This window comes from Balaenoptera acutorostrata, chromosome 14, assembly GCF_949987535.1.
Source record: "Balaenoptera acutorostrata chromosome 14, mBalAcu1.1, whole genome shotgun sequence".
NCBI lineage: Eukaryota > Metazoa > Chordata > Mammalia > Artiodactyla > Balaenopteridae > Balaenoptera > Balaenoptera acutorostrata.
Window position 1 is genome coordinate 51153367 of NC_080077.1, and position 13338 is coordinate 51166704.

At 36.1% G+C, this 13338-nt stretch overlaps 1 protein-coding gene across 1 annotated transcript in view; it reads left to right on the forward strand.

The window, feature by feature from the left end:
- The window catches only part of AK9 (adenylate kinase 9), a 123221-nt gene that overhangs the window by 42221 nt on the left and 67662 nt on the right, over positions 1–13338 (forward strand). Inside the window, exons 14-16 of the mRNA XM_057527853.1 lie at positions 7820–7897; positions 9851–9934; positions 11402–11550. Of these exons, the coding sequence (XP_057383836.1) occupies positions 7820–7897; positions 9851–9934; positions 11402–11550 (311 nt within the window). The remainder of the gene's footprint in view (positions 1–7819; positions 7898–9850; positions 9935–11401; positions 11551–13338) is intronic.

Here is a 13338-nt window from a genome sequence, read left to right on the forward strand (position 1 = left end):
TCATAATAGAACTGCGAAGTAGGTTGTTGTTGTTGTTGTTGTTGTTGTTTGAAGTGTTAGCAGAAGGATTTCTTAAATATTTATGTCTAGACTAGGGTGGCAAACCCAGTTGCCAAGAGGGACCAGGCAGGTAACATAAGTTAAGTAGCAAGTGGACAAGCTTTGTTTGTACCTTAAAAATGAAGTTATAAAATTATAACCTCGGGGCTTCCCTGGTGGCGCAGTGGTTGAGAATCCGCCTGCCAATGCAGGGCACACGGGTTCGAGCCCTGGTCTGGGAAGATTCCACATGCCGCGGAGCAACTGGGCCCGTGAGCCACAATTACTGAGCCTGTGCGTCTGGAGCCTGTGCTCCGCAGCAAGAGAGGCTGCGATAGTGAGAGGCCCACGCACCGCGATGAAGAGTGGCCCCCACTTGCCACAACTAGAGAAAGCCCTCGCACAGAAATGAAGACCCAACACAGCCATAAATAAATAAAAATTAAAAAAAAAATTATAACCTCACATAACCATATGGGTAAGGTAGGTATTTGTATCTCTATTTTTAGTGGATGAAGAAATTAAGGCTCAGAGGAGTTATATAATTTGACCACAGGCAGCAAGTTATGAGGATTCAAATCAGTGTCTGTATTCTTCTCTCTTGTGTCTCTCAAGTGATCACAGAAAACTGGAAAAAGCACATGGAAGAAAAAAGTCACTCATACTTACTCCCCAGAGATATTCACTGATAAGAATGTGTTGCATTCTTCACCCCTCTCTTTTTTCTATTCATATTTGTAATGATTAATTATGGTCCTATGGCATATACAAAGTTGCATTATCTCATTTTAAAATAATGCTTCTTTCTAATTAATATGTACTTATTGTCATAAATTTTGTGCTAGAGATCTAAATTCATTTTTTCTAAATGGTGAGGCAATTTTACAAATAACACTTATTAAATTATCCATAATTTTACTGGATGTTTGAAAGGGCAACTTTATCTTAAGTTTGTGTGTGTGTAAACTTCTGAACTTTCTGTGATTTGATCTTTATATTACAACCTTTAAAGCAAAATATTATTAAAATCTTATGATGCGTTCTAAATCCAGTAATGCAAGTTCTTCCTCAAAACATTCTCTTTTAAAATTATTCCTGGGTATTCTTTCATTTATCCGTAAAGTGAGTACTTACTGGGTGCCAGGAGCTATACTAGGCTTTGGGATGCTTGTAGAATTTTGTCAAGTTTTACGGCAAATCCTAGTCGGAGGACTGTGTTAACATTATACAATAAACTGATGAGAATTCACATCTTTACTATTAAATCTTCTCATGCAGACAGATTAAATCTCCATTTTTTGGCCTAATATTTGTATCCTTCCTTAACATTTTATAACTTTCTTCATGTATTGTCAATACTTTTCTTAATAAGTTTATTTCTAGAAATTTTTTCATTTTGTTACTATTAAATGGGATTATTTTTCTATTACATTTTCCAAGTAGTTATTACCTGTATGTTGGAAAGCTGTTTGATTTTTATGTTTATTTGTAACAATCCACCTTACTAAACTTACTTCCTAGTTTTGATAGATTTTTAGTTGAGTCTCTTGAGTTTTGCAGATAGCCAATCTTATCATTTGAAAAGAAGCATAGTTTCAACTCCCTTTTTCCCAATATTTATGCTTATTTCCTTTCTTGAATAATTATGTAGGCTAGCAGTTCTAGAATGATGTTAAATGGTGGCAGTGATAATGGGCCTCAGTAAAGGGATTCTTGTCAATGTTTCTTCATAATGTTATTAAATATTTTTATCCAGAATGGATATTGAACATTATCAAATGCCTTCTCAGAATCTATCAAGATGATCATAAAATTTTTAATCCTTTGACCTACTGATTTGATCAATTATACTAAAATATTTTCCAACACTAAGCCATTCTTGTATTTCTGATTTTCTGAATTTCTCTTGGCTGTTAATCTAGAATTTTTTTTTAATTATTTATTTATTTATTTATTTATTTTGGCTGTGTTGGGTCTTCGTTTCTGTGTGAGGGCTTTCTCTAGTTGCGGCAAGTGGGGGCCACTCTTCATCGCGGTGCGCGGGCCTCTCACTATCGCGGCCTCTCTTGTTGCGGAGCACAGGCTCCAGACGCGCAGGCTCAGTAGTTGTGGCTCACGGGCCCAGCTGCTCCGCGGCATGTGGGATCTTCCCAGACCAGGGCTCGAACCCGTGTCCCCCGCATTGGCAGGCAGATTCTCAACCACTGCGCCACCAGGGAAGCCCTAGAATTTTTTTTATACTCATAAGTGTGATTCATTTATAGTTTTTGTGTGTGTGTGTATGTGCTCTATTTGTCAGAATTTACTATCAGAGTTTCACTAACTTTTTATATAAACTGGGAAGCTTGCCATCACTTTCTATGCTTGAAACTATTTAAATATCAAGGAAATTACTTCTTACATGGCAGTGTTGAGCTTTTGCTAGCAAAAAACACATTTTTTGCCTAATAAATCTGCCTCTCTTGTTTCTTATTAGCCTATAAACAAGTAAGAGGGGCCAACCAGGTGCCTGAGAGATTATAAAAAACAACATCAAAAAGACCAGCGTTCAAATAACATACCATCCAAATGATCATCTAGATGATAAAGAATGAATTTATGATACGATTTCAATTTTCTTAAATTTACCAAGGCTTGATTTGTGACCCAAGATATGATCTATCCTGGAGAATGTTCCATGAGCACTTGAGAAGAAAGAGTATTATGTTGTTTTTGGATGGAATGTCCTATAAATATCAATTAAGTCCATCTGGTCTAATGTGTCATTTAAAGCTTGTGTGTCCTTATTTATTTTCATTTTGGATGATCAGTTCTTTGGTGAAAGTGGGGTGTTAAAGTCCCCTACTATTATTGTGTTACTGTCAATTTCTCCTTTTATGGCTGTTAGCACTAGATATCAATTACAGGAAAAAAACTGTAAAAAATACAAACACATGGAGGTTAAACAATACACTACTAAATAACCAAGAGATCACTGAAGAAATCAAAGAGGAAATCAGAAAATACCTAGAAACAAATGACAATGAAAACACAACAACCCAAAACCTATGGGATGCAGCAAAAGCAGTTCTAAGAGGGAAGTTTATAGCAATACTATCCTACCTCAAGAAACAAGAAACATCTCAAATAAACAACCTAACCTTATACCTAAAGCAATTAGAGAAAGAAGAACAAAAAAAAACCCCCAAAGTTAGCAGAAGGGAAGAAATCATAAAGATCAGATCTGAAATAAATGAAAAAGAAATGAAGGAAACAATAGCAAAGATCAATAAAACTATGGTTCTTTGAGAAGATAAACAAAATTGATAAACCATTATCCAGACTCATCAAGAAAAAAAGGGAGAACACTCAAATCAACAGAATTAGAAATGAAAAAGGAGTAGTAACAACTGACACTGCAGAAATACAAAGGATCATGAGAGATTACTACAAGCAACTATATGCCAATAAAATGGACAACCTGGAAGAAATGGACAGATTCTTAGAAAAGCACAACCTTCTGAGACTGAACCAGGAAGAAATAGAAAATACGAACAGACCAATCACAAGCACTGAAATTGAGACTGTGATTAAAAATCTTCCAACAAACAAAAGCCCAGGACCAGATGGTTTCGCAGGCGAATTCCATCAAACATTGAGAGAAGAGCTAACACCTATCCTTCTCAAATTCTTCCAAAATATAACAGAGGGAGGAACACTCCTAAACTCATTCTACAAGGACACCATCGCCCTGATACCGAAACCAGACAAAGATGTCACAAAAGAAGAAACTACAGGCCAATATCACTGATGAACATAGATGCAAAAATCCTCAACAAAATACTAGCAAACAGAATACAACAGCACATTAAAATGATCATACACCTCGATTAAGTGGGGTTTATCCCAGGAATGCAAGGATTCTTGATTATATGCAAATCAATCAATGTGATACACCATATTAACAAATTGAAGGATAAAAACCATATGATCATCTCAATAGTTGCAGAAAAAGCTTTCAACAAAATTCAACACCCATTTATTTTAAAAACCCTCCAGAAAGTGGGCATAGAGGGAACCTACCTCACCATAATAAAGGCCATATATGATGAACCCACAGCCAACATCATTCTCAGTGGTGAAAAACTGAAAGCATTTCCTCTAAGATCAGGAGCAAGACAAGGGTGCCCACTCTCACCACTGTTATTCAACATAGTTCTGGAAGTTTTAGCCACAGCAATCAGAGAATTAAAAAAATAAAAGGAATCCAAATCAGAAAAGAAGAAGTAAACCTGTCACTGTTTGCAGATGACATGATACTATACACAGAGAATCCTAAAGGTGCTACCAGAAAAATACTAGAGCTAATCAATGAATCTGGTAAAGTAGCAGGATACAAAATTAATGCACAAGAATCTCTTGCATTCCTATATACTAATGACGAAAAATCTGAAAGAGAAATTAAGGAAACACTCCCATTTACCACTGCAACAAAAAGAATAAAATACCTAGGAATAAACCTACCAAAGAGGCAAAAGATATATGTATGCAGAAAACTATAAGACACTGATGAAGGAAATTAAAGATGATACAAACAGATGGAGAGATATACCATGTTCGTGGATTGGAAGAATCAACATTTTGAAAATGACTATACTACCCAAAGCCATCTACAGATTCAATGCAATCCCTATCAAACTACCAATGGCATTTTTCACAGAAGTAGAACAAAAAATTTCACAATTTGTATGGAAACACAAAAGACCCCAAAGAGCCAAAGCAATCTTGAGAAAGAAAAACAGAACTGGAGGAATCAGACTCCCTGACTTCAGACTATACTACAAAGCTACAGTAATCAAGACAGTATGGTACTGGCACAAAAACAGAAATATAGATCAATGGAACAGGATAGAAGCCCAGAGATAAACCCACGCACATACGGTCACCTTATTTTTGATAAAGGGGGCAAGAATATACAGTGGAGAAAAGACAGACTCTTCAATAAGTGGTGCTGGGAAAACTGGATAGTTACATGTAAAAGAATGAAAATAGAACACTTCCTAACACCGTACACAAAAATAAACTCAAAATGGATTAAAGACCTAAATGTAAGGCCAGACACTATCAAACTCTTAGAGGAAAACATAGGCAGAACACTCTATGACATAAATCACAGCAAGATCCTTTTTGACCCACCTCCTAGAGAAATGGAAATAAAAACAAAAATAAACAAATGGGACCTAATGAAACTTAAAAGCTTTTGCACAACAAAGGACACCATAAACAAGATGAAAAGACAACCCTCACAATGGGAGAAAATATTTGCAAACGAAGCAACTGACAAAGGATTAATCTCCAAAATATACAAATAGCTCATGCAGCTCAATATCAACAAAACAAACAACCCAATCCAAAAATGGGCAGAAGACCTAAATAGACATTTCTCCAAAGAAGATATACAGATTGCCAACAAACACATGAAAGGATGCTCAACATCACTAATGATTAGAGAAATGCAAATCAAAACCACAGTGAGGTATCACCACACCAGTCAGAATGGCCATCATCAAAAAATCTACAAACGATAAATGCTGGAGAGGGTGTGGAGCAAGGGAACCCTCTTGCACTGTTGGCAGGAATGTAAATTGATACAGCCACTATGGAGAATAGTATGGAGGTTCCTTAAAAAACTAAAAATAGAACTACCATATGACCCAGCAATCCCACTACTGGGCATATACCATGAGAAAACCATAATTCAAAGAGTCATGTTCCACAATGTTCATTGCAGCACTATTTACAATAGCCAGGACATGGAAGCACCCTAAGTGTCCATTGACAGATGAATGGATAAAGAAGATGTGGCACATATATACAATGGAGTATTACTCAGCCATAAAAAGAAATGAAATTGAGGTGGATAGACCTATAGTCTGTCATACAGAGTGAAGTAAGTCAGAAAGAGAAAAACAAATACCGTATGTTAACACATATATATGGAATCTAAAAAAAAAAAAAAAAAAAAGGTTCTGATGAACCTAGAGGCAGGACAGGAATAAAGACGCAGACGTAGAGAATGGACTTGAGGACACGGGGAGGGGGAAGGGTAAGCTGGGACTAAGTGAGAGAGTGGCATGGACACATATACACTACCAAATGTAAAATAGATAGCTAGTGGGAAGCAGCCGCATAACACAGGGAGATCAGCTCAGTGCTTTGTGTCCACCTAGAGGGGTCGGATAGGGAGTGTGAGAGGGAGATGCAAGAGGGAGGAGATATGGGGATATATGTATACATATAGCTGATTCACTTTGTTATACAGCAGCAACTAACACAACATTGTAAAGTAATTATACTCCAATAAAGATGTTAAAAAGAATGAATTTATGTGTTTATCATATTATCTTCAAAATTAAGACCAAAATTATAAACAAATACTCTTGGACAACTCACAAACTAAAGCCGGAGAAGTATTGACCCAGACTACTAAGATGGCTTGTTATTCAATCTGTTTGAGCCTGTATAAAATGCATTTGTTAATTCATTCAAAAATGAATTCTTTAATTCATTCAAAAGCACTTGAGTACCTTCTTGTGTTAGACATGATTCTAGACACTGAGCAACAGAGGTGAACAAGACACTTGAAGCTCCTGTCCTTGAGGTGGTTACATTTTAATGGGGGGTAGAGGGGGAAAAAGTAAACAAATAGAAAGAATATATAACACAGTAATTGGGCAGGTGGTGATTGGGGTAGGGGCGCTGGAGTGTTAAGATAACCAGGGAAGACATCTCTGAAGAGGGAACATTTAACTGAAACCTGGATGGAGAGAGGAAGCAGGGCTTCTGGAAGATGAACAGTGTTCTATAATGTTTCTCAGAGTCTGTAGTGATTCCTTTCACATCAAATTGTGGCATGAAATCACAGATTTTACATCTTTCCACAAATTGCCTTTTCTCACTGGAATATAGAAATAGATGATATCTCTCATATGCTACAAACCTAAGTCTCTTTTCAAATTCACTAATTATTCCAAATCTGACAGTAAGGTTAACCCGTTTTAACATTTAAAAAATTGGAATATTTTTGCTAGGGGTTTTACTCCAATATATATATATATTTTGAATTTCTGAATTTTATTTTATTTATTTTTTTATACAGCACGTTCTTATTAGTTATCCATTTTATACATATTAGTGTATATATGTCAATCCCAATCTCCCAATTCATCACACACTCCAATATATATATATATATATATATATATATTTTACTCCAATATATTTTTAAGAAATTTTGTCAGTGGAGAATATTGAGGTTTTTTAACACAGAAAATTATATAATAATACAGAGGATGGCAGCTAATATGGAGCAGGCTTCCTGTGTGCCAAGCCTTTTCTAAGTTCATTCTTTACACCCATTATCTCAGTTAATGTTGCAGCGATGTTTTCAGTTTAATTATCCTCCTTTTGCCCAGTAGAAGTTTAGACAAGGAGATCAAATGATTCACCAAAGCCACACTGACTGAGTCATAACTCACACGCCCAAGGCTGTCTACCTACCCCCAGCTACCTTTTGCTAACACAGCCAATTACTATCTTTCAACCCAGTCAACTTCAAAAGACCCTCAAAGAGAATTTAAAAGGAAGGAAAATGAGTTCCCAACTGATGCATATAAAAGCTCAGAAGAGTTGCATCTGTCATTTGATGAAGATGATAAAGAAAATGTTGCTAATATTATTAGCCAGATCTTTCCTAATATAAACAGATTAGCTGATAAAGCATATTATTCTTTCACTGCAGTGTTCACTCTTGAATCCCAAAGAGAAAGCTCTTTAGAGGACAACAAAGAAGCCAAAATGAAGTCAGATGATAAAGACGGTAACAAAATGAGCTGCTAATGCCATGCTTGTGGATCTTATTCCCATTTATTCCATATTTTATCATGTTTATATTGAAGCTTAAAATTACCCACCCCCCTCCCTCAAATTGGAAACTTCAGGAGAAAAAGAGTTAGCTTCTCTCTTACAGATTTAAACTGAGCAGCTGTAGAACAGAAATAGATTTACCAGAATGAAGAAGAAAATAGAACCCAACAAGTCTAATACAGTTAGAACGCCCCCCAAATTTTTTTGTGTGTTTCCAGACGTGACACAATCATTATCATACTATAATAAATTTTCTTAAAAGCTCTCTGCTTCCTTTAATGGGTTGGAATCAGAGCATCATAAACCCAAAGTTGTAGCTATGAAATGTTATCATTTAGTGCTATTTACCCTTATAAAACTTTTCCATTTATATAATCAAGAGCATACAATGTAAACTATTTTTATTTTTTATTCATGTTACATTTAATTATATAATTTCATTAGAAAATATTTTAACCCTCATTTAAAATTACTGCACAATTTCCCTATTTATAGGTAATAGTTTTAACTAGTTCATTACATCGAAAACTTAAATTATTTTTTTGCTACTAATACAAATAATGCTCCAGTGAATTTTTTTCCAATGAATTTTCTACATGAAGTTTTGTCTGCATGTTGACATAAGTGGAGTCACTAGTTTGATGAGTATGAAGCTACAGACAGAGTCAAATTGCTTTGCATAAAGTTGTTCCATATTATGTTCCCATCAGGAATATACAAACTACATATTATAGTTTCCTCGGTATTTTCTCTTTTTAAATATTATTTTAATTTTTATTTGACTATTTCTGAAGTTTAGTATTTTAATACTGTGTTAGCCATTTATATTTCTTCTTTTCTGAGGTGACTATTTTTGTCTTTTGCCCATTTTTCTAAATTGTATCAGTTATATGGTTCCTATATAAATTTTCTATATTACTCACTTATTTTTCATATTTTTTTTCCAAATTGGGTGGTTTGTCTTTTAAATCAGCTTGCTATTTTTGAAGTAGAGGAATTTTTCACATTTTCATAGTCAAATCATTACTTTCCCTTTGTTGATTTCTTCCATTTGCTTTCAGGCTTAAAAAGTCTTCCTCTCAACCGAAGATTTAATATATATACTTATATTCTTTTTTTATTGGTCTGACCTTTTTGTATTTAATTTTTAATTGCATATATAATTTATTGTGTTATATAATGTAGGGCTGATCTTTTCTATTTGGTTTCTCCTCCTGATTCAGATAGACTTGTCTTTGCCTTGTGTTTATTTCAAGCTGAGTAGGAATTGAACTGGGCACTGTCAGAAACTTATATATGACACTCCTCCTCCCCCAGCATGCATGCGCACACACACACTTAACAAAAGACCCAGAAATTAAAATTTTGACCAAGTGGCATCTGGGAACCCCATCTCTGCTGCTGCAGAGTTCCCAGCACCAATACATACACAAAGAGAGCCCCTCCCTTGTATTATCTGTTCCCTCTTTGGGGGAAGCTGTCCAAGGTAGAAGCAGTCATCAGTGCCTCTACCCACTGCTGGAGGGATGCCAATGCTGCCAGTGTACCCTGGTAAAAGGCACCCTTTCTCCCCCCTATGTCTAAGATAAGCACAGCCTTTACCTCCTGGAGCCAAGAGTCTGTTAGTTACCTCAGGAAGGGAAAATTTGATTTTTTTTCAATTTACATCCACTGGCATTATATGAAACTGAAATTACTCTTGGTTTTGTCATAAGTTAAGTCATTATCTTTATTTTCTACTGCTGATAGATATGTTTACCTATTTGATTATTATGGTTGTTATTTTAATTTTTTAAGAAATTGGGAACATGAGTCCTGGGTCCCTGGGCCCGTACCACAATCTTTTTTGGGATTCACCTACACTTTAAATACTGTTCTTTACATGTTAACAGAGTTTTATTCACAGATGAAAAAGAAACAAGTGAAACGCCTACACTTCAAAGAAGTCAACAAGACTCTAGTCAAGATCTAATGTTGGATTCAAAAAAAGGTAAATTAATATTTGTGTAATTTGGTTTTCTTAGACTGTGGATCTAAAAATCACAAATAGTTCCTTTAGAATTTTGAAGGAGTAACGTGTGTGTGGTTTTTTTAAAAAAAGTATTATTAATATCCACTTACTCTATCTTAAAGGCTACTATAATATGAACAGTTAGACATGCAGGAACACAGAAAAAAGAACATGTGATATATTGTTTTTGTGAACAAGAATATTGAGAAGATAGGAGATCTATCTTTTCTGCTATTCCTGGCATGTGGCTACTGTAATAATTCACAAGATGGCTGCTAGCATGCCAGCCATCATATCAGTGTGCAGGAAAAGGGAAAAGGCAAGGGACAAAAAATTGGCCTTCCATCCAGCTGAGTTATTCCTCTTTAAATAGAAAACAAGAAGACTCACTGCCTCCCCTCCCCAAAATTTTCTTGCATCTTATCTACCAGCCATCCAAACTATAAGGGAAGTTAGGAGATGTAGTGTTTTTAGCTATGCACATTGCTGACCCTAACAAAATCAGGGTTCTGTTACTAAGGAAAAGGAGACCAGATATTGGGTAGACCACTAGCATCTTCTGGCACATTTAGTATCTTTGCCTGGCTATTTCTGCCTCCCCATGTCCTCTTTCCCTGGCTATCAGAAGATCTTGGGTTCTTGCCTCTTCCACTCTGGCTCTCCAGAAACTGCTGGCTCTCTCTATCCCTGAGGACAGACTTCTTACTTCACGACAGGGAGGGCAGCAGGCAGCTGCTCTTCAAAGGTCCTTTGGGGTTTTTCTGGGCAAGGATCATTTGGGCTCTGGCAGGAGACCCTGATGGATAGAGCCTTGGGGCAGCTCAGGAGGCACTATTGGAAAGGCAGAGGTAGAGGAGTCAGGTGGAGCTGCCAATCTCATGTCCCATTAGAGGAGTGGATGATTGTTTACATCATGTTGCAGCCTGTGAGCCAGCTCAGCTGTGTAAGGAAACATTCAGCACACAATGAGACAAGAATCAAGTCTAACGCTTCAAAAACCAGCCTATGCCACCATTTCTTCCATCCCTTCCAACTTGCCTACCTCCTGTCCTCTTATTGTCCCATTTAGTTTCATGCTTATAATTGGAAGTATTTATTTTGTTTTCTGACTCATTCCCTAGATGCCCAAGTTTTAGCTTGACCCCTGGAAGCCTTTGGTTCCTACATCTTCTCCCTGGCTTCCTGAGTTTTGACTCCTGCCTGACATGACTTTTTTCATGCCTCATTCACTTTCATTCTGATGCACTGGCTTTAAGCCACTGCTCTGTTATTTTGTGATTCCTGACTTATTTCCTATCTAGTCTATTTCTCCCTTTTTCTGGCATGTGCTGCAGGAACACGAAGAGTAGTTCCTTGGGTTAGGTATTTACAATCATGTTCTATTGCAAATAGCATTGTTTACTAAAATTATTAATGGCATTAATTTATTGATTTATTTTACTTTAGATGTAATAGAATATGTGATAGAAGAGGTAACTGCAGATCATCCAGAAGTTATTTCCATAATAAAGGAGACGGTAAAAATGGCAAAGGACATGAACTTTGAACAGCCACATGAAAAAATTGCTGAAATCTTAGACGAAGTTCTCCAAGAGGTAAGAAATCCAGGCCCTTTATTTTTATCATTGATTTCACAGTAACCGAGAAAATGTTAACCTAGTATATGTACAATTATTTTAGAATCCTGTATGACAGTGTTGAAATCTGTAGCCTTCAAATTCATGTGCATTTTACAGTCAACATTGTTATGTGTAATGTACCCCAGTGAACAGTTGCTTATAAATTTTCAATAATTATCAACAAATGTGCAATATAATTTCATAGCTTTGACGTTTATTCTTCATTAACTTTTATTGTCTTTAATTCAGTCCAGTTGGTTAAAAGATAGTTTATATGAAGCAAGTACCAAAGTTACTTTTTCATCTATGAGCCGGTTATTTGTAAACCAAGACAAATTTTGCTCCCTAGCTAAGTAATTTCATCCAACCACCTTGAACATGTTCATGGGGGATATGGATGGACACACCACAGATTTTCCAGTCTAAGGGGAAAATAAAGCCTCAGGTACTATGTCCTATCCATATCAAATCAGAAGGCTTGTAAAGACCATATGGATCTGTTTTGTACAGAGCGCTTGGGTAAGCATTCAGAGCAAAAGTTAAAGAGAACAAATCAGTTTTGGTCGTTCAATGAACTTATGTATTTCTCTGTAATTTGAAAATGATGTAATTTAAAATCATGAGAAGAAAAAAAAATGTTCTCTGAGAGTATAGAACCACTCTGTAACACACTGGGTGAAATCCTTGAGCCCCAGGCTATACCCAAGGCAAGTTGTTATTCCCCTCTGAGCTTCCCAAAGAGATCTTTCAACTTCTCTATCTCTTCAGGTTGTTCTGTCATCAATTTATTTCTTCAGAAACATTCTGAGTACCTACTGTGCTAGAGCCTGGGGACACAAAGATGAATTAAACATAGCTCTTTCCGTTAAGGAGCTATCAGTCAGGTAGGGAAGGCTGACATAGAATCCAATAATTAACTATCATGTGCTAAGTGGTAACTAGATATGTACAAGGTATAGGAATGTCACGAAGGTCAAGGCTATTATCTCGTCCTGGGAGGTGAGACAGAGCATCCCAAAGGAGGAGACATCCAAGTCAGGGATGTCTTTAGCACTGTGAACATCCCATCCTTGCCCTTCACTGATAATTTGCTCCATTCTTTCCAGAGTTTATTCTGGAGGATACAAATCTACAGGGAGTACTACTAAAACACTTCTGATGTAGGAATATGAGTAGTGTCAATAGATGGTAAGCTGTGAGTCTGGGATTGTGGGGGAGTTTAAATCACATGAGATTTTAACATCAAAGCTCATATCAGATTGTCTTTTTCAAGAGAACAGAGACCAATGCAGGACACTGTTCTACCTGTCATCAGTTTCCATGATCTCTGAGTAGGAAACCTATTTTTAAAAAGTAGGTCATTACTAATTTCTTATATGTAAAGACAAAATCTTATTAAGGTATCTTTCTCAAATTAGTTTATAGATTTGATGCAATTATAATAAAAATGTCAATGTATTTTGGAAACTGACAAATGTCTCTAAAATTTATTTGGGAGAACCAATAGTTGAGACTTGGTAAGAACAGTCTGGCAAAGTATAACAGAGAGAGACTTACTCTACAAACTAGTAAAATGTGATGTTACAGTGGTTTATAAGCCTGATAATCATACAAGAACTAACAGAACCACAGAGCAGGCACAGAAACAGACCTCAGTATAGATAAAAACTGAGTGTATACTAAGGTTTACATCACAACCCAAAAGGAAAGGAAGAATTATTTAATAGTGTTGATAAAATTAACTGGTAGGAAAAAAACAATTTA